This window comes from Pygoscelis adeliae, unplaced genomic scaffold, assembly GCF_000699105.1.
Source record: "Pygoscelis adeliae isolate BGI_AS28 unplaced genomic scaffold, ASM69910v1 Scaffold218, whole genome shotgun sequence".
Lineage (NCBI taxonomy): Eukaryota > Metazoa > Chordata > Aves > Sphenisciformes > Spheniscidae > Pygoscelis > Pygoscelis adeliae.
In genome coordinates, this window is record NW_008825433.1 from 1,911,511 (window position 1) to 1,934,635 (window position 23,125).

Sequence of the window (23,125 nt, forward strand, 5' to 3'; positions counted from 1 at the left end):
ACTACAAAATGTTTTTAAATGCATTATCTTTTTGCTTTGTTTTCCTCATTAAAATCTCAACCTTATTATTTAAAAATTAATTCCTTTCAGACCAACTTTGCTTTGTACATCAATAAACTATTCTGGACCTTTTAAAATACGAACAATAATAAATTTATCCTCAGACTAATAGGCAGAAAGGGTATTAAATGTCTGCAGAGGAACCACAACACTATCAGTCACAATCTGAAGGAGTCACTATGATTGGACAGAAGATACAAAACCAGACATGGGTTATTATGGGGACTGACTTGTTAGAAATTAACTATGCTGAAAGAGACCTAGGGATCCTCCATCAGCATCAAATTCAACGGGAGTCAGCAGCATACTCTTGCAGCAAAGGCAATCAACTGTATCCTGGGCTGTATTAACAAGAACGTAGCCAGCAGGGTGAGGGAAGTGATTATTCCCCTCTGTTTGGCACTTGTGAGACCACACCTTGAGTACTGCATCCAGTATAATATTTCTTATACTGGGAAACCTTGTAAGTGTAATGCTAAGTACCTAGTACCGACATAGCACAGCAAGTCCGGGGGAGCCACTAAGATGGTTAAGGCAGCTGGAGCAGATGAGCTACAAGGAGGGGCTGAGACTACTGTGAGTGTTCAGCGATGGCAAAAGAGGTATCTTAGTGCTGCCTACAACTACCTAATGGGCAGGTGCAGAGAAGACAGAGAGAGACTCTGCTGGGACTTGCATCACAGGACAAAATACTTTTTACCACGAGGACAGTCAAATACCAGAATACTGCCCCTGAGAGTTTATGGGAACTCCTTTCTTGGAAGATAAACAAAACTTGACCAGAAGAAGGCCAGAGTAACCTGCTGCAAACGGACCTGAGCAGGAGGGTGGACTAGATGATCTCTCACTCCTTTGAATCCTCTAGTCACAATCCTATACTCATTAATGACAGATTAATTCGAGACCCAAAGTCTTGAGGCATTAATCTTTTTGCTGCAGCTACGAAAATAGAGAGGTATTAATAAGCTGAAGATAGACTCTAAAAAAGATGGTCTGTGGGCTAAGCCATGTCCTCTTAATACATATACTCAATTAAGTACCACTAATGATCCAAAATTGCGTGAAAAACTCAAAAAAGGTATGAGAAAATCATGCTTGAGAGAAACAAGTATGTATTCTTTCTGGGACCAGGTTGTAAGTTTTAATAATGCTTTTCCTCCCTGGCTAGACAAGATTTTTTGCTCTCCTCCAACAAAAAGTTTAAATGGATTTATATTAGATTCTATTGTTGCCAGGAAAATACTTAATACATTAATTTTCTTTAGACTGTCCCAGGATGCTTCCTGCATGTCCCACAAGTTCTGTTCAACTTCACAAGTGGATCCTGAACTACTACTGTGCAAGTGCTCTATAGTTTAAAAGTTACCTGACCACTTCTGAGGACCTTTCAAGCCAAATGGGTTCAACAGATTAATGTAACCGATCAGTAATGCTTGGGATCCAAAATGAAGCAAGGACTTCCTCTGTTTGCTTCTATCCTCACTACACAACACCCTTCTATGCTACATTTAACAGTTTCACTTAAATCAAATTAACAGAAGTGATTCATAATGGCAGTTCCTTGAAGAAGCTTATATAGTTACCATAAAAGACACAGGTTGTGAAACAAGTAATTGAAAAACGTGAACATCTATAACTAGAAATGAAACTACTACTTTCCATGACAATTTATTTTTAGTGTTAGACTTTTGCTCATTTGTACTCAGCTGTCATCAATGAAAGTAAAAATAAACCAGAAGTGTGAATTTGAGAACAAAAAAGCTCCCGTCGGCATACAAACTTTTCGGTGACACAACCAATAGGTACCCCTATCAAGCATAAATGGATAAAATTTTAATATTAAAGAGAAGTATCAGAACAACCTAATAAAAATATTTTTCGTAAAAAAGAGTAACATTCCTAAATTTGTTTGGTGAACAGAATACTGACTGTTGTATCTAACAATATTGAGACACATCCTCTTAAGCAGAGAGACTACACCACACTGAACAATAATTTGGAGTCCAACCTGGAGTTGGACATGGCTTCAGTGACATACAGCATCTCAGAGCTGTTAGCTCACGTGACAGCCACAGCTACCATAGCTTATTTGTCTGTCAAGGTTTCAGTTCTATTTTATAAAGCTCAATTATTTCCCGTTCATCTTCCATAGCTCCCTGTGTCCACTTATGCTTAAGACTTTCCAGAGCAGCTTAATGAGGAAACAACTCCCCATCAAGATATTTAACCAGTTTTCTTCCTTCTTCCCTTCCCTATGCAGTGGGTTTATGCAGAATAATTATGTCAAGGTAAAGTGGATGCTGGCATTCTGGGTTGCAGGACATGAACCTCAAAGGGCAGATAACACTTTGTGAAATGTCTATCTATGACTGAGGGGCTTAAAGATATATTCTTCTGACAAATTATAAAAGAAAATTTGAGCAACTGAATAGTTCATATTGCCCAAATTGCTAACACACAGTAAGAGTACAACTAATTCAGTCTTTATGACTCACATTACTCTCTGTATCAAAGTGGGAGAAAGCAAAGAAGACGAAATAACTTTCACGTCATAATTGTAAAATACAGCTTTATCAGAGCCCTTCACCTAGCATGGGTCACTGGAAAAACACATTGAAATTCCACTCATAAAATTCAAACTCTATCTGCCTTATTATTAAAGAAAAGGAAAAAGGCAATGACCAGAAGCATAAACCTTGAAGAATCCTTACATTAAAGCAGTATACAGAAAAATTAGAATATTATGTCAAGAGGACTTCAGTCTGCCAATTATTCACTGTAGGAATACTCAAAAGGGGCTGTAATCATGACAGAAATTTCAGTCAATCACTCACTCGCAATATATTCTTAGCACATTTTTTTTTTCTCCTGGTACAATCCATTAAATTTCCTTACCCCAGTCTGTTCCATCTCCTGAACTTCTCGATTCCCCATCACCTTCATCTGAGGTAACCAAAAAGTCAAACTCTTTCAAAGCTTCTTCTGTATCTCTGTCTTCACTGCTGTCAGATAGCACTCTTTTCCTTACAATCTGAAAGGTCAGGAAGGAGAGAAAAAAGCTGAATTAAGTTACACACACATCTTTATACCGAGCAGTACTGTCTTGTCTTCTATGCAAAGTCCTAACAGAAAGTTGAAGAAGCAGAAAAGTATACGTTAATAAGCAAATTTGGAATAAGCATACAGACTTTGTTCAAATTTCTAAGTCAAAATGAAATTTGTCTGTAGATCTTTATTCCTGTGACCGCCAATAATCAATCACTTGATAATGAATCTATGCTGACCTGGACCACTACTATTTTTTTTAATATCAGAAAAGTACAAACTTTCTCTTAATACAGATTAAAAAAACCAAAACCCACAAACAAAAAACCCAAAATGCTGTAGAAACGACTTCAGCAAAACCAATCTCACTCTGCCTCTCTGAAAACAGCCTTTTTAACTCTCACCTCTGAAATCACTCTACATGTGGACCAAAAGAGAAGCCTAGGAAAAAAAAACCATAACTGACAAGAGCTAATCTGCTTAGATTTGGCAAAAATCATTCCATCCTGAATACTTCCTCAGATATTACTGTTATTCAAACATGGTAGTTCCATGTTTAAACTGCATTTCCCTTTCACATTCAAAAGCAAATTTGGTAAAAAAAAAAAAAAAATTTTACCAAATTTTGGTAAAAGAAAAAAAATACATGTTTTAATGAAGGACCTCATTGTATGCTTTCTGCAATAAATTTACTTTTCCCTCAATAATCAAAGTGGACTAGATGCTTTACAGTTCTTTGATTAACAGGTGAGCTGATGCCATGATACATGAAGTCTGTAGCATAAATTTTACTTCTACAGAAGAATTACATTAATCACAATATTTTGACTTGGAAACTTGCTAAGGGTCAGTCTGAAAAGACTTCAATACATAGGCCAACATCCCATAGTTCATGAGGATGAACGACTGTTTCCCCTAAATACAATGAACCAATTTCAAAACCTGACGCAATTCTAAACTTCAAGCTTCACTCCTTCAGCAGGCTTATTGAACATACTGTATTACAGATGATTTTACAGAAGAGTCTCAGACATTAGTTCACAGCCCATGGATGACAGGAACAAGTTTACAAAGTTCCTCTTTAAAAACTCCTTAAAACTGATGGTTTTTTAAGTGTTTGTTCTTAAAACTGATCATAGAAACAATCACATCCATCGTAACTCTTATCTGCTTCAACTGTTAGGAAACACAACTCATTGAATAAATATTAATTTTGAAAAGAAGAGGATAAAATTGAGTACTGATTGTATGTATCTATATTATGTGATCATATGACCAAATCATATAGCAAAGTATAGTTCATGAGGGAGTTTCAGGTATTTGACTGAATAAACAAACAAAAAAGTTTATTAACCACGCTAGCATTTTTCCAGTTATATTTTTTCTTCCTTCCACAAGCTATTTGAAGAGAAATGTGGTATTTCTGTTCTGTACCCTACAAAGATACATTTCTACAAGTCATTTTAAATACATTTATATAAATATTCAAGAAACAATGCATTTTTGACATGCAACTTTACAAACAATACCTTAAAACTAAGCTGAAAATTGTAAAAAAAAAAAAGGACATCTGCTACCTTAAAAATTGTATCCAAAATATATCAAAAATACTAGGCAGTATGGAATAGTAAAAAGACAATTTAAAAAATTTTAATCTGTCACTGCAAACTTAAAGCAATAAAGATGGCAAAGCTTAACTTGTATGCACAAACTCAGAAATGCATATATAGTTCCTCTTATGCACACATGCTTGGACAGACCATCATAAAGATGCATTAATGATTTGCACGTGTACATACACAGTCATATACTTTGCATATAGACATCTCATTAATCTCACTTTTTCTGTTCTTCGTAACTTTTTCAATTATTTTTTCCACTCACTGTTGCAGTATCAATGATTGTTTTCTCTCTTCCTTCAATATCTTCTTCATCTTCTTCATCACTAAAGTCTGCAGCTGCATTTTCAAGAAACTTGAAGGTCTCTAGCAGAGAGGCAGAGTCAGTCAATTCAGGTTTCCTAAACGACAACAACAACCACTATCATGAGTCAAAAGAAATCATAACAAAGTCACTTTTGCAATTACCAGTCTGTTCTGTATTATGATGTCCAACAACACATGAGACTAAAATAAGCCTACAGGTAAAAATGGACTATTACATGTAAAAATGTTTGTGGATTAAAAAACTAAACATTATCCATAAACTATCTTATTAGAACTAACAATTATTCTTCATCCAGCTGCAATTAACAGTGCAGACACTTCAATTTTTTATTTGAAAAGCATTTTAAAGAAATGTTCATCTGCTATGTGCCCAAAAGCAACATCAATACTGATACACCATCACTGAAAACCTCAGAAACAAGGACATGAGCTACAGCTACTGAGCTGGCCTCACACATGTATATCAGGGTAGAGGAAAACTTTGCTGCTGCTATCTGATGTTCCTCACCTTGTTGGGAAACATCAAACTCTAGATCTATCATTCATTAACTTTTGAGGCATGGTAAATTTGCCACTATAAAACAATATAATGGGAAAATATCATTGATGACTAAATAATGTTTACATGGATGTTAACATTAAACAAAATAAGGAAACGGATGAAGACTGGGTAAAATTACGACTGCACTGGCACAAATTCAGGCAGTGCCTCAGAACAGGAAGCATAAGGGTTGACATATTAACATATGAAGAGGAAGAATCCAGGAAGCAGGACTGTAACCGTTATCAAAACTTTGATCAAAGTACAACTAAAGCAATCCTAAAATTAACAACAGGTACCGTGTTTTCTGTGCAGAAGACACACTCCTCCATCAACTCCTCAAAGATAAAGCAGTGAAGAAAAACTTATTCAGTTTGAATTGTAATTATTACTTCCAGTAAAACCTTGTACATTCTTTATATGACTTTACAGCAGTAAAGACAAGCTTTATTGTTTTCTTACCTTTCATCAGTAGTCTGTTTTTCATAGTTCATCACTAAATGCACGTCATCTTGATTTTCACAACCACTGAAACAATAGAAATCTATCTCTCTCTTTCAGAATTGTAGCTCTAAATTGTCTTGTACAGTCACCCTTACTACCAGTAAGTGCCTTGCTAATGCTACATTTTGCTTCTGCTATGACCCACTTCAAAAGGTTGTCAACTAACAAGCCTATATAGCAAGGCCTTTTAAACTCCCTGCAGTGCAAACACCTGGTTAACCGTCCATCACCCACTTATTCCAATGTTTCTTCATAACACTTTTCAAAGGTTTATTACAGGAAACATCCAAGGGCAAAAGCTCTGATGTGTAGTAAGGCGTGATAAGCAGCACAATTCCTTCCTTACGCAGTGTCTGCTCAAGCAGTTCTATGCTTACATGACAACAATTAGCAGGAGTGGCTTCTTCATAGCCCCAATATGTCTGCATCTCATTAAGACAACTTGCTATTCTACCCTTTTTTCATTTACTCATCTTTACGGCCCAAAAATACCAATAAAGATTTCACTTGCCATTAGAAATTCCACATACACAGCACCATAATATACCATGATGTATACAGTATGTTTTCATGGTCACTGGTTTTACTGAGAATATTCCTCCCACATTCCCGCATCTTATCTTAGATAACAACGATCTCAAACATGCTTCCAATTTGCCTTACTTCCTGCAGTATTTTGACCCTCTTGTTTCTATGACAAACCTGAAAGCACTCTGTAATATTTTTCTTTTTCCTTAAGTAATCACTATTTTGGCAGAACTATAATGCCTCATGAATCTGTAGTAATAATGTGCGTTTTCACAGAAATCCTAGGGTACTGTTATTTTGCTGTTCCCAACACAGAAATCTTGATAAGACAAAACTTGTAATGTACTTCACTTGACTAACTTCTTGATTTGCAGCAAATTCTGTGTGTCCTGGTCAACTTTTAGTGGACTAAATCATCTGACCACAATTGTATTTCTGTTTTTTCCTCTGTATTTTGCTGTGTAAAAATCTGCTGTGTAAAAACATCATGGCTGCTGATCTGTATTAGCAACTATCAGACATGCTACAGTAAATAGCAACATATGAACTAATACCAAACATAGAATATAAAATTTTAATCAACAGAACTTGTTAATAAGAGACAGATATCCTGCTACAGGTACCAGTATTTGCAGTAATTCATACCTAGATTTGGTTCTGTACAAATTTGGTCTTAAATCAGGCACTCTCACACTGAAGTTCAAAGTGACCACCAAAGAGAAGGTTATATCTTTTTTAAGTAACTGGTCTGAATTCAACTATCATACTAATTATTGCATACTTCAGTGGGCAGGATATATACATAATTGTGTATCTTCATTTACACAGGGGGTAAAAGGCACCTCATGCATTGGAAAACCCAGTAGTTTATCATGTATTTCAAAACTCCTGCACAGTACAAAAATGTACAAAGTCAGCATAGTACCACAAAAGATTATTTGTGCTAAGGCACAACTTCCAAGAAAGAATTCATAAGAACCAAAAAAAGAAAACAGAAGTGACAGAATATTTAAAGTATTTAAAGGTTCTACAGGGAAAAGAAGCTTCAAGCTCACAGACGGGTTGATGGCTATATTGTACCTCAATACACTTCAGCAGTCAAATCAAAAGTAACTCAATAATTTAGCTATTTTTCCATCCTTTAGCAACACATGAAGATAATGCATTTTACATATTACTGTCAGCATGAACACCTAGGAATACTGTAAAATATACTTAAGAAAACGTCTAGCCTTAGCTAATTTACCTTAGGTACTTTGACAGCAATTTGAAGTTTGCTTGTTTCATTATTTTCTGTCTGTTTAGTTTGTTTCTCTATGGGGTCATTCACAAAGCAACATAAAAAAGCAGAAGTGGCAAGAATATATTCAGAGATAGGGTAGTATAATAAATTACTTTAAGTTCCATTTTAGAAAAAGAAACACAACTCAACATTTCCAGGGCTTTGGTAGTCTAGAATACTTTTTTAAAAATTAATGGGTGAAAACAATAGAATGGAAGTCCAAAGGCGGGTACTGGTAAATGAACTGTAGTATTACAGGCATGAGTGAGGCAAGACTATGGCAAGGTTCAGGACCTGTTACAAATAAAGGGAGACCAAAAAACCCAAAAAGGTCTCAAAAAGGACAATTCCTCTTTACTGGACTGTCCTGGATTAAAACGTATGTAAGGGAGAACGTAATTTCCGAAGTGCAAGAACTTAGGTGTTGCTTTTTCCTTCTTCCCTATCCATACTGTCTAAAGAAAAAACTGCTGGGGAAGAACAAGCCAGAAACCCCAGACAGCAGGAGCAGCTACAGAAGCTGCCAAAGCAGAAAGCACAGAGCAACCAGATTTTGGCAGGACTTCCTTGACCCTGTGCTCCTCAACTGCTTGTTCTGAATCTCCTTCCCACTGCTCCTTCCTCAATCGTACTCTGCAACAGCACCCTTGCACGGTTTTCTCCCCAGCACCCAACCTTGTCTTCTTTCCTTGAGGCTTTCATCCCAGTTGACTTACTACTTCCTAACCAAACCTTAAAAAAAAAAAAAAAAAAAAAAAAATCATTTAACCAATATAACATCTTCTATCAGATAGTGTTAAAACTGTGCATTACATTCTCCTCTCCAGTAGCCAGGAAAGTCTTTGGTGCAGAGAGACTACCTGCTACTCGTGTCTGCACATGATTAAGTACAACAGGACTAACTGCTTGTCACAAGCATAACAAGTACAATAAGTAGTGCCGTAAAGTATAGCTACACTAATGCTGCTGGGTTTTCTGTCTTAATACTAACGGAAGGGCAGTACGCAGATTTTGTGAATATTACTCTTGACACAGGGAATTTCTGATCCCCAAAGAGAAGACACTTTTTCCTGTTTAAAACACAAAATTCTTGTTACAAATGGGCTGGTAACTGAAGTACTTACCCTCCTTAAAGCAACATAAACCTGGAATCACATGAATATTTTTCACCTCAGGAGAAGTTGCCAGAATTTTCTGCAGCTGTGACTGCCCTGAAAATCTCATCCCAACTTGTATTTTACAGGCTGTTAAATTATTCAGATTTGTCTTAATCCCTTGGTCCCTTTAAGACTAAAAATAATAATAATGTCTTCCCATGAAATCTAAGAAATATGATTTGTGAATATTCCACATGTACTATTTAAAGAAAGCGTGGCTCTCACGGGGCCTCAGTGGGCCATACAGCCGACTCTTCATTTTCTGCCCTGCAGTCACATGGCTCAAGACAAGTATTTTCTGTAAAAATCCAGTTGGCCCTGTCATCGAAATATTAGCAGCTTTACAAAATGTATAGTGTTCAATTGGCTCTCAACATTTAATATTCAGGATCTTAACATAAATCCTGTTTCTTACTGAGTGAAAAGTAGAAACCATAATCTATAGCAAACGTGAAGTTGTTATATGGAAACTAAAACAGCACATTGATGATACCTTTCCTGCTCTCAACATGATCCAGAACATTTCATATTGCAAAGTCAAGTTTAACTTAGACTAAAGCCACAATACAGACATGTATTTTCTTTGTAACCAACACATTCAATATTTCTATCATTACCTTCTCCTTTGTTGATAATAAACCTTGGGAGTCTGCGGTCATGTCCAGGGAGACTCTCATAAACTTCTCCCATGAACTGCCCAACCACAAGGCCATTAACTGCCTTGGTCCTACTCACTCCCCCAAAAGGAAAAAGTAGAGGGGTTTTTTGTTTGTTTGTTTTATCCAAGACATACACAAGTTATCTTAAATAAAACCAGATTTTATTGATAAATTCAGAAGCAGGAAGAAATACCACAGTAAAGTTAAATAAACACAAGTTCAGCTTAGGCTGAGAGATGTTTCTGGGGGCCTGTACAGGAAAAAGCCTGTTGTGACCCAGCATTCGAAGAGCTATTCTAGCATACTCTTTCTTGAGCCATTTTCTTTGACTCAGTTTCCTCCTACTATGAAAACGTGCTACTGCAAGGTCATAAGTTTTATTAATTCCCCATGGAATTTAGTTGTTTCATGTTTTAACACAGTCTTTTCAATGTGGCTAGTTGAGTTCTTTCAAACTGGACACAGTAAATAAATACATGCAAATTAAAATGTATTCCTTTCTGTGAAGACAGTCTTTAAGAATAGTTTTTTAAATCTTCAATACTGTGCAAAATCTTTCATAATGCAGCACAGAAAATATCAAACTAATAATTTATGAAACTATGGAACACTTACAATCATCAAAATTTACACACAAGGAACACAGGGCAGGCTAGACAGTCTGTCACAACCTTTGAAACTTCTTATGAATTCACACCACACAATAAAAGGACCGGTGCAATACATACTACAACTGGTAAGCAACACTTACAAAATGGTTTGGATATAAATTGGAATCGTGAAGGAATGCCATTTTAAAAGGAAAGGCCACTTCTCTTGCCAAATCTAGTCAGATAACTATAATATGTCAAATAAACAAGCTTTTTAAAGAATAAAAATAAAAAATAAATTCAATGTTTGAAGAACCGAAGTAACTTTTATACGTTATTTCTCCATTCACCTCCCCTCTCTTCGCTTCTCTCTATCCCACTGCACAGCTTCTGTCTCTTTCTCCCCATTCCTTCTGTACCATGAATCTTATGTGACATTTCCAAGAAGCATCCCTCAAACCCTTAAGCCATAGATCTGTGCCAATGAAATGAAAAGAATGGTCCATTGGTACTACCTTCTTCACACAAAACCCCAAATTTACCTATTTTTTTTTTCTGCTTTAATGCATCTGTTGAAAGTGTCCAGGTCTGGCCTAAATCAGGTATCTTTGAAATGCCTGTTAGGTCACTGCAAGATGGAGGCAGGGACAAACAGGAAAAAGGTGGAAAAAAACACCAGTAAAGGGAATAAGGCAAATAGATTTTGGATTTTTTGCTTTTTGTAATTCAATATTTTAGTCTCGCACACTATTTTGGAAATCTTTTTCATGACAAATGTTACCTCAGGTTGTTAAAGTCAGAGATTTTTCCTAAATAAACCATTTTATAAGCTAGTCAACACACAACATTCATCAGCCAGTATGCAGCATTTTCATTACAAGGGTCAGTGTTAATAGGATTTAGAGATGCAAAAGAGTTATTCAAGGCCTTCTGGTATAGAAAGACGTTCATTCGCTGAAGTGTCAGTTGGAATGATTTGTTGTACATCAGAAAGATAGGGTCTTCAAAATGTTTAATTTTAATCTTTGAAAAGGTCTTTGGATTTGCTCTCAAATATTGAGGTTTGATGCCTTTTTGCTCATGTAAAGTATAGGCAGTGGAAGCCGTATGTGGTTCAATAGAAAAAAAAAGGGCAGTAGATCATTTGCAGAGAGAGACTGATATATCGTTCAGGATCATTTTTCTTTTAAAAGTTTCTATTGGCTATTTAAACATAGTTCTAATGATCAAACCCTTAGCAAGAACTCAGAAAATTTATCTATATTGGTTTTATATATACACATATCCATATATACATGTGTATATACATATATATGCTTGGTATACTTTCCAGTATGGTTCCTTTCCAGTTCTATTCCTTTATTGTATTTGCTTCCACTCGTATCAAATGGTAGTCAAATACACACCTTCAAGAAGGTAAACTAATTTGACTGTTTAGGTTTCAGTCAGTAAGATAAAGCTATTAAAAAATGAGGTAATAAGTGAACAGAAGATACTTAAATACTCTCAAGTTTTCAAGGCTACAAGTGACATTTGCAGGCAGCTTTCATTTCTGTTTCAGTTTGCTGGGGGGAAGCACCCATTCCTCTCACTGCAGGCGTTAAGAATTTCAACCATGATTATAAAGTTATTATTTTAGTATCTATTTTTGAGTCCAGTCATGCCAAGTGGTACTTATCTTTTGTAATGCAAGTGAGCTGATTGAAGAAACTGAAAACAGATTCCCTTTTAAATTCCATGAAATAAGCGGAAACAGGACTATATCTATCTCAGGTTATCATATTAACATTTCATTTACGGAATCAAAATCTTGCAGGGTGCATTCAAAATCCACATGATGTCTTGAGTGCTAAAGTTTTCAAGAGGATCTGTACATTAGCAAATAAATAGGCAATGTAAGAATACAAGTTTGGCCACAGATGTAGCAGCTAGTACACATAAAGACTGAGGCTACTTCACCTAATAGTAAGGTAAGAAACTGATTTGGCTTTAAAAGACTTTCAGATAATAGTAGTTTATTCATCACTGTACCAAAAGAAGAAAAAAAAAACAAAGAGGTGGAGGAAGTTCTCTAATGCAACTGCAACCTTCTAAGATATACAAAATTAAGCTGAGAGGTATGAGGGACCAGATGGCAATTTTCTAAACTATCTGGAGCCTAGCAGAATTCAAGTTATATATTGTATGCTGCAAATAAATATTATTTTCTTAAGTATTTGCACTACAGTAACTACTGTACACTTCTACATGCCAAAGTAAACAGCATCAACTTCACAATAATCACCCCAAACATTCTCAACAGCCTTTCCCATAAAAAGGCTTGACTCACTGTCGATATCACAGCACTGAGTGTGTGAACCCCAGCTGCTGAAGTAGGTATAACTGGTATAACAGACAACAAGATACAACCGGTGTAACAAACAAGTTCTGGTATAACAGACAACTCATAAAAATTTGTAAAAGATGTAGTGAGCTGAACAGAGGAAGAATATCCTCCCTACCCACCACAAAGTATACACTTCACACATCCCTGGGGTCAGAGGAAAAATGCCAGGGCTTACCCTTATGACAATCAAAGGCATTTAAAAAGAAAAAAAAAAGGGGGGGGGGGGGTAAAAAAACCCAACCAACCAAAAAACCCCACATGCAAATATTTTCAAAGAAAAAAAAAAAAAAAAAAAAAAAAAGGGGGGGGGGGTGTTGGCAGTCATCAGGACAGTCAGAGGTAGATCAGGAGGCTGAAGGAGGCTCCTGCTCCTGAAGCAGCAACAAGCACTATACACAGATTAATGAGTTTACAGAAAAATCATGCTAAAACCAGACTGTGTTGAGAAGTACATCAGCTCTTCCATTCTTTTACTGGAATTTCTCTCAGTGCCAATTTGTTTTGTTCTCCACCACTTTCATTTCACTGAGAAAGTATTGGTTGATTACCAATAAACGACAGTCAAAACATAAAGGAAGTTTTCTTTCTTGTTTCCATTACCCCCTCTCTCCTCCCAAAGAGGTAACCATACGGCAGCATAAAAGCATCAATTACCTTTTTTTTTTTTTTTTTACTTTCTTTGGAATTTATCACATGAGTGTTCAGTTGTACAGAAGGCAGTTTAGCCAATCTGTTCTTTCTGCAATTTACATTGCTATATAGAGAAATCTTTAAGGAAATTTAAAGCTAATGTGCCTTCCATTTTCCTGTTCCTGAAACGCATCATTGTATCCATTTTCCTTCTGTTTTTCACTGTGCCATTATCCCCTCTATCGTACATTATCTTCATCACATTCACCCACATTCTTTCCAAATTCCTATTCATTGTTTCTCACCCACAAGCTTTCTTTTTATTCAGTCCCCGTACTCCGCTTCTCACATTCTTCCTTCCATGTAAACATTTTTCTAAAAATCAGACTTAAAATCCACAGTCTCAGCTGGGTCCATAATATTATGCAGTTCTTCCAAGATGAAACAAATCAAATGTTCTATGAGCTGCGTTTTCTCACTTTAACAGAGGTATTCCTTGTTAGACTAGATTCATTTCCATGCATTACGTTTTGTCCAGCACTCTGCTCTTCAAATGTAACTAAAACATCTTCAGGTTGACCACTAGCCTCAGACTTGCTAGCAGATATTTGACATCAATGTTCATTAAATATTTTGAACCACAATATTTGCCAAACTGCATTGGCTTGAGCAGTTCACAGGCTTCTGTGGTGATAGCAAAGCTTTCTCCTACAAAAAGTTTCACTGTATCCATACAGCCACAGGGCGTCTTCCATCTGCACTTTAGTTTGCAATTGTCCCAGTGTCTGGTGCTCCCGGCAAACACATACGTATGTCCTTAAACTTCCTGGGACTGCACTAAGGTTTTGGTTGGTTTCTTTTTCTTCCAATCTCTCACTGTAACTTTCCCCCTCTACCACTACCAAACTGCAGGCACCTGTTCATCGCACTCCTTCCAACTCTACAAGCTTGCTGTGGCCCCAATCCTCTTCTCACTTTACATGCACGCTAGGCTGCCAAAAAAAGCTGCCAAACTTTTCGCCCTCCCAGTAAGCAGCCTAGCACTGGTGAGGTTGCTTCAAAGAGTGCCCCTACCTTGACTGTGAGTCAGAATTTAGCTGAGCCACCTAAATTTTTCCCAGTTCTGCCAACTGAGTAGAAAAGTGTTGAATACCAGGTCCTGCACTTCGGCCACAACCCCATGCAGCGCTACAGGCTTGGGGAAGAGTGGCTGGAAAGCTGCCTCGCGGAAAAGGACCTGGGGGTGTTGGTCGACAGTCAGCTGAACGTGAGCCAGCAGTGTGCCCAGGCGGCCAAGAAGGCCAATGGCATCCTGGCCTGTATCAGAACTAGTGGGGCCAGCAGGAGCAGGGAAGTGATCGTGCCCCTGTACTCGGCACTGGTGAGGCCGCACCTCGAATACTGTGTTCAGTTTTGGGCCCCTCACTACAAGAAGGACATCAAGGTGCTGGAGCGTGTCCAGAGAAGGGCAACGAAGCTGGTGAAGGGTCTGGAGAACAAGTCTTATGAAGAGCGGCTGAGGGAACTGGGGTTGTTTAGCCTGGAGAAAAGGAGGCTCAGGGGAGACCTCATCGCGCTCTACAACTACCTGAAAGGAGGTTGTAGCGAGGTGGGTGTTGGTCTCTTCTCCCAAGTAACTGGCGAAAGGACGAGAGGAAATGGCCTCAGGTTGCGCCAGGGGAGGTTTAGATTGGACGTGAGGAAAAATTCCTTTACTGAAAGAGTGGTTAAACATTGGAACAGGCTGCCCAGGGAAGTGGTTGAGTCACCATCCCGGGAGGTATTTAAAAGACGTGTAGATGAGGTGCTTAGGGACATAGTTTAGTGGGCATGGTGGTGTTGGGTTGACGGTTGGACTTAATGATCTTAGAGGTCTTTTCCAACCTTAATGATTCTATGAATTAAGTTTTCAAACGCTCAGTAAGAATTCCAACTGGGATCAGGAGCAAGATCCGTGTGCCTTATATCTTAGTCACCTATTCAATGCTTATACTCTTCAAAAAGAAGCTGTTCTATACATGTTTAAGTAATGCTGACAATAGATGAGGCAGGTAACAGGTAAGTATGATCTAATCGAGAACAACACCTCACCTCATTTCTGGTTTCCCATCTGCCATAAAGCTGCACTTTGAAATCTCGGAGGCAAGCGATGATGCAGTTGGGAGGAGGTGAACAGTGCCACATGCCACAGAAACAGTGAGGTGTAACATTTTACAGTATCTAGTAGCACAAGATGAAATAGCTGTTAAACAACAAGCAGTCTCTGCCAGGAAGAAAGCCACAGAATGCCTCCTGCACGGAAAATTGAAAGAGGTGGTCTGAAAGCGTACTTGAAACACCCAGAAGACTCACAGCACTGAAAGCTAGTCCTGTACTCAGACTGACCAAGGAATTTTAGTAAAATCCCAACTTTTTCCTCTCAGTGGGGAAATATCCACAAACTCAAAATCACTCACGAAGACTGACGTGACTATGTTGAACAAGATCCCTGGAAAATTCTTTCACTGTAAAACCCTGGAGTCACTTCTCGCACATCATGTATCAAAACACTCCCCTAAGCTTTCTAATACAGTCTGCCATCTTATGCATCACAAGTGAGATGAAAACAGTTTCTCAAAGCGTGCAGCCTGAGCAGCCTTGCAGCTGACAAGCTTGCAGAGCCACAATGAAAGGGAACTCATTTTTCTCCATCAGTGAATATCCTCAGCCATAGGGTAGACTACAAAGTGTTAAACCTAATATCAGATCTACCCAGAAAGCAAGTAGATAGGAAAGAAATGCAAATGTATCCAAAACTGCTATATCAAAACCACTGTCCAACCATTTCATCCATCAAATAACTACCTTATAAATACATCCATTTCAAAACTGAAGTAAACACATTTAAATAAATTTTGAAGTGTAAGAAGAGGAGCTTTATTTACCCACTTCCCCTGAGAAGTGACCCCTTCACCAGAAGTCAAATTAAAATTGTTATTGTAATCTATCAAGCATTCCTTGTTCTTCAAAAACAAAGCTGCTGTACATAAACAACATGGCTTGTCAACGCCGTAGCAGCACAATATATTTTAGTAGCTTGCGGGTTCTCTCATACATTCAAATTTTCCACCTCACAGCATTAAATTTAATTACATAACCATGAACTTCTGCCCTTATGTAACTTGTTGGCCTGAAGTTGCTGCAGCTATCTGCTGGATATAATGAAATTTTACAAATGCTTTTTAAAAGACAGAATGTGTCATATAACAGCATTAGACCTTTAGGGAAGGAAGAAAAAAAAAAAAAAGGTCTTGAATTTCGCCACATCAGTACAGAAAAGGAAAAAAAGAGGGAGAATCTTTAAGGAAAGCTGTGCTTGCTGATGCAGCACAAACTACTGGGAACAGCTACCTCATGTATTGTTCAGACAAACAATCCTGCACCATTTTCATTATTTTTCAAGTTTTGCAACTACAATATCTTAAACAAGAACAGATTGTTTTCCTGAAACCTCTACAGTTAAGTTTCAGATTTTACTTTTTTTTTGTTGCTGTTGTTTTTTTTTTTAAACTCTGCATGGAAAAAAGAAGAAAATGGAAAAGCAGCCTCTCATGTTTTCAACATTACTTAAAAGCAAAAGTAAGCACAACAAGATTTTATTCTCCTTGACTGACTTTTCACAGTATTAGAAATATTAAAAGACACAAATGAATCCTTACATTTCAGTCACATTTACATATGTATATCCATTAGTGGAAAAATCAAAAACAGAAATCAGAATGTAACAAGTGACTTTGTTTTTCAGATCCAGTCAAAAAAAATCCTGTATCTCATATAGATTATCATGTCATAGTCAGCACAGACCAGAAGAGCAAAGCCTGTAATCGATAGTTTCCAGCAATACAAATAAACCGTTAACTTGAAACAACACTGACCACTAACCACTTAGCAATCGTATCTCAAAGAGGCTTGATTTGACTTCGTGCTGCCATCCAACTAAAAAAAAAAAACTTATGGTGCTTTTAAGCTGTGAATCTTAAGAGTTACTTCCACACTTATTGCTTAATGTAATAAAATTAGTTAGAATTGCTCTAATCTCCAACTAGGGAAAAAATCCTGAAATCTTCTCAGTAAACACAAATTTGTTCTACACCATTAAGTGCATTTATGCAAAAAGATAACAATGTCATCTTGACGCTTACCCAATCATTGCGTTTTCTTTAATCTGGCCCTCTGTGCCATTTACCATCGGCTCTTGATTTCTGTTTTCCTTCTCTGAAGCATCACTTGAGAGGCCCAATAAAGCTCGTACTCGTTTTGACTTCACATCCAATATCGTGTCAGTGTAGCCCACTTCTTGTAGATACCTGTAGGAACAGAAGTCATGCTAATCTTCCACACACATCTCACTTATTCAAAACAGTAAATGAAAACTTCTCCCTAAACTCATCTTCAACCCCTTAGCTTAGCAAAGTATGGTGCTGTGCTAATGAAACATGCTTATAAATCATCCTGTACCAGCTGCAGAGGGATTGCCTCTTGCAGTACCAGCCTCTACAGTCACTGAGAAAAAAAAAAAAAAAAATCAAAGAGCCTAGCAGTCAGAGGTTACACAATACGTTATTCATTCATTTACTAAAATGGATGGAAAAGCACTTTCAATTAAAATATTTACAACTGACTTATAAAAATCACCACAGTTGCATGTACAACATGGCCATTTTATTCTTCAACACATGGAAACTACCCAGGAAGCCTTACAAGAAGTATCAGATATGTTCCTTATGTAAGCATTACTAGAAGCCTAGAAAACAGAGGGAATAAAAACACGTTCCGTAGCTACTAGTAAGAGTTGTTATTTATCATGCACTAGGTTTGATAAAATCTTTGTCTTGCCTTTTCCTTAACTCTGCAATGGATCTGCAAAATATTAATTTGTCTTGCATATAAGGGCTGGGCAGCAAGAATCCTGGACTAGCTTGTAAGCCTCAAGGTCTAAAGTTGGCTCTTATCAATATGCCATATTGCCTTTGGGGGAAATAATGATTTTTTTTTTTTTAATTAAAAAAAAAAAGTAAAAATTGGTCTCTGTCCTTTCCTCTAGAATATGGAGTTAATAGCACTGTCTTCTCAAAAGCACTGGACTGATTAAATGGTCAATATTCTAGAGGACTCTAAAGAGGGGAAATGCTATTTTACAATAACAGCTGTTACAAATCAAGGACATGCACTTTTGCTGCAAGAACGTTCTCCTCCAATTATTTAATATCCTCCATATAACCACATTAGGAAAGAAATACTGATTGTTGACTATATAAAGATCAAACAAGTCACCTATGCAAAACACAGTCCGTCAGTGATACGCACTCTGTATTCAACACTGTGTCACTTGTTCATGAATTAGGCTGAGAAGGAATGACTTGTCTTCAAAATCACTAATCCAAGTCAAGACCACTTTATTTACATTTATTCAACATACATGCAAAGATTTGAGCTCTTGCAAAAGAAAAGCATGTACAAGCTATCCAACAGACAAATTTAACTTTAGTATAATTCCTTGGAAAAAGATCCTTTAATATAAGCTCCAGACTGTCCTTACTGTCTCCCTCCCCCTCATTTAATCCTCTGTAACATGCCAAAAAGAATTAGAAAGCACAAGTTTTGCTACCTGATTAGAAGACCTTAGAATCTAACTATCAGCATAGGGGATGAGGCAAATGCATGAAAAAACAGATAGAGACACTCTAATGAGAGGTCTTTAAGAGACCTCTTCAATTTAAACCAAGGGTTGTAACCAAGGCAAAAAAACCCACACAAAAATGTGATCAAATATCTTGGAAATTAACTAACTCATTATGACCACAATTCAAAAACTAATTTAGATTAACAGACATTTGCTTCATTGAGATGAACTGAGAATTAGAAAACTTCTAGTCTAAACATTCTGAATATTATTCTTTTCTGCACCTCAAACAGGCCAACATAAAAGTTATCCCTCTCCAACAGCAGTTATTTTCATTTTACATAGCTCTTAACAGAATTACTTGTGTGTTGCTTTTTTAACTGCAAAAAGAATTGCAAAGTGTCATGACCCACTGTTCTCCCAAGCAGATTGTTTTAATTATACTCAGTGAAAGAAAAGCAAAGATTAGGTGTTTGTGATTTGACAAGGCTTCTCATCTGAAGTTCTGAAATATTAAATTTTTTCAAAAAACCTAGGAAAATCAGGGCAGAAGCTGAATTAACTTCACCACACACACTAACTTTTCTTGAAAGAAAATCTAACAGGGGGAAAAAAAAAAAAATCAAATACCCACCATCATCACATTTCATTAGCAGATTTTTTTCCCCTTGCATTCGTTATTTGAGTCCTTTTTTCAACACTTACTGTCTTAGCAGCTGTCGTCCTTGTTTCCATATTAGCTGACTGTTCTGTTGTGGCTGAATCTCTGTCTCATTCCCTTCATCTGGAAAAGATTATTTAATTACGAACATTTTTTTCCTTGTCCTACTTTTTAAAAAGATGCCCATCCACTTGAAAAGACAAATGCGATTTGTCTTAAAATGACTAGGAATGGTTTAATAACAAAATAGAAGATTCAAAGTGCCAATAATCGATCAAGATAGAAAAAAATGCACATAGCACATAATTGTAGTACTACGTACACATAAAGATTGTCAGGTACATCCTACTGTATGACAGCAAGTTCCAATAGTCATCAGTGCTTTCCCTTCTGTCTCACATCCAAAATCCCCGTATCTTACTCCTTTTTCTTTAAGGGCGCATAATCACATAGACAATCTGAAGTTCCATTTTTGCATTAACCTTCCAATATAATTGCTGCTCATAATTTAAGTTTGAATACAAACATCTTTAACTGCTAACAATATCAAATGCAACTGCAGCATATCTATTTACAACTTACTGTCCAACCAATTTCCCTAATATTTGATGGTTCAACATAACACCAACAGACCTACTCACATCAACTTTAAATTCATCAATATTTGTATTAGTTTTGTGGAAGAAAAAAAAAATTACAACAGGGTTTGTTTGTTTATTTTTTAACCTGAAAAGCTGTTGAACATTTTTCACCACATTTTCCACAACCATAAATTTTTATCTAAACAGTACTACTCCAGGAAAATCCACAAAAAAATTACGTGGCTGTTCTGGTGAGAAACCTATCTAAATGCTGGCAACCAACAGCTACACATTTATTCCATATATAGCTTCATACTACATGATGGTGGGTTTGTTTTTTTTTTCCTCTCCTCCAGGAGATAGATAAGCATATGCTTCCCAAGATAAAAGATCTTGGTTTGTTATCTATGAAAGCCTCTACAAAACTTGAAACCCTTGTGGTCCAAACACTGAAGGATGAACAATCTTATTGTGTAAACAAAAATTAAGAACCAGAAAAACCTGTGGTATAATCCTATGAGTAATTTGGTATGTGATGTGGGAAAGCTATTGTCCTTAAGTCATTTACCTTTAAACAACCGAATTAACACCACACACAAAAAACCACCACCCACCCAAAGAAGCTATCAAAGACTAATCAGAATTCACATGCAAGGAGAGCCATATGAATTTTATTCATCTCAAATTCACAAATCCATTTAATAGCAGCCATAGGAAATAATGAATTGCACAATGATTTTCTGACAACAACTGAACACAGCTGGACCCAATGCACAACTACCAAAGCTCAGTCTATAAGAATTAAAACATGACTGAGATAATCTGCCTGAAAATTCCTTTTGAAAGCAAAAACCCTTCTTCTGAAGGCACTATTAAGTATATATACAGGCAAGAATTCTCTTTTACTTAGTCTCCTCAAAACTGATGACCACTAGTGGTGACAGCAGTTTACAGATGACAATGAAGGGACTTGCATTATGAGCAAGTAATAGCAGAAGATACCACAAACAGTAAAAAACAAAAGGCATTCCTTTGTCAGGAGATTGAACTCTTTCTTCTGAACTGGAACTCTTTCTTCTAAACTGTATTACTGACTCCCCAAGAGATGAGAAAGAAAACAAACAACAAAGACCCATTTGGATGAACTACTAGAAACACTTCCACGTTTTTTCCTGACTGGGCAAGAAAAACAGGGGCAGGGCAGGGGGGAGACATGGACATACAAGTAAGTATCTATCAAAGACAACTCCAAAGCAGCACGATAAAGTTTCTATTTTAAGTGTGTATCTTTAATCAGTCCAGAACTGATATAGAACAAATGTGTACATTTCTGACAGCTACATATATAGCTGTATGAATGCAATGGGATAAATCAGGATAATGGAATTTTAACAAAGGTAATTCCACTGATGTTCACTTTGCAGAACTAATGCACTGGCTTTGCTGGGCAAGCCAGGCCTTGCACTACATTCTTCAGCTGGAAACTGGAGCAACATGCTATAGCTGCATCCTGAGAAATTACAAAAACCAAGGATGTCTAGGATCTTGGTAAGATCAGGACAAAGTTTTCTAGTGATCCAGATACAGATTGGGGTCTTCCACTTAGTAACACCAAATTAAACTATTTCTTCAGTTAAGGAAATAATCTTGATAATAATGTGAAATAAAATTTCTCAAAAATTCATTACATCTTGGACAAGAAAAGCCTGGTGTAAAGTTTCATCAGTTTGTGTGGAGTTGAATTTTTCATTTGCTTCCTTGTTTTTAATGACCTTCTGAACCCATGAGATAAGAATTAACCGTGACAGTAAACCAGACCATCCCTTCCACAAACCAAGTGACAGAACTGAGGTCTGCAGACTCTCTATATTCTTCCTTTATGTACAGGTGGTTCTAGTTTCATTGCTGTAGTAGGAGCATCAGGGGACTGAGATACAAAAATCATCACCTATTACTTCTCCTTTCAAGGGCTTGACCTATAACCAGATCTGTGTACCCCTTTTTTTTTTTCCCTGAGGAAAGCATAGGGAGATAGAGAGAGGGATGAAAGGAAGTAATTTAAATTCTTAATTCCTCAAGTTCAGTGCTTAAAACCATTTGTGTGAAGTAGGAGATGCAACCTCTAGAAAAACAAATCAGCTTTCCAGAGACGAAGGTGAAAAACTTTCCCCTCGCAGCATAGCCCTGAAGTTAGTTGTATGCATTTCCAATGATCACTAGAATTTCATAAATAAATTCCCCCCACTCAAAATCTCACTTATGTCTAAAATGCACTTTCATTATTTTTCTCCTGGAATACCATTGAGGTAATTGAACAAAAAATTATGCACTATGTATTTCATGTCCTTCGCCATTAACTTTTTATTCAGAAGAATTATTCAAAGATAAAAGGATTCTATAGCTATAAATCCAGCATCTCCCTGTTCCAAAACATCCATACACATTACTAAGGAAGAGAAAAATTATTCTCTCCAGAAGCAGTTTGTTGGTTTGGGTTTTTTTAAATCTAAATTAATTTGATTTATTAATAGTCTCTTTCAGAGCATGAGCATATATTTTTAATTTTACAAGAGTAAAAAACAGTCTTTATTAATTATCTCTGTTCTCACTGCTTCCATTAAGTGGCTTATTTTATCAACACTATGATTTCAGCACTCGCACAAACCACAGTTAAGCTTTTATGCCAGTAATGAACTCATTCTTAATAAATTCTTACCAGAATCATAGTTTGGTGGCTTCATATCTCCCTGATTCAATTCTGTGCCATATTTTAATTTGTGATATTTAGCCCTGAAAGAAAAAAGAAAAAAAAAAAGAAATTATTAGCACATTTAAAGGTTATCTCTAAACACATAAATGTCACCTGTCTTCACTTGAAGAGCCACTCCTTTCT

At 36.8% G+C, this 23,125-nt stretch overlaps 1 protein-coding gene across 4 annotated transcripts in view; it reads right to left on the reverse strand.

Annotated features, from left to right (window-relative positions):
• STRN (striatin, calmodulin binding protein) overlaps window positions 1-23,125 on the reverse strand; it is a 55,967-nt gene that overhangs the window by 24,972 nt on the left and 7,870 nt on the right. For 2 of the 4 annotated variants that reach the window (XM_009331036.1, XM_009331035.1), the window contains exons 3-7: window positions 22,949-23,022; window positions 19,696-19,774; window positions 17,510-17,674; window positions 4,990-5,125; window positions 2,956-3,091 (exon numbers count right to left, since the gene is read on the reverse strand). In XM_009331036.1, coding sequence (XP_009329311.1) covers window positions 2,956-3,091; window positions 4,990-5,125; window positions 17,510-17,674; window positions 19,696-19,774; window positions 22,949-23,022 — 590 coding nt within the window. Of the gene's footprint in view, window positions 1-2,955; window positions 3,092-4,989; window positions 5,126-6,054; window positions 9,070-9,680; window positions 12,181-17,509; window positions 17,675-19,695; window positions 19,775-22,948; window positions 23,023-23,125 lie in introns of those variants that run through there. The other 2 variants (XM_009331037.1, XM_009331038.1) reach the window with 2 other exon arrangements.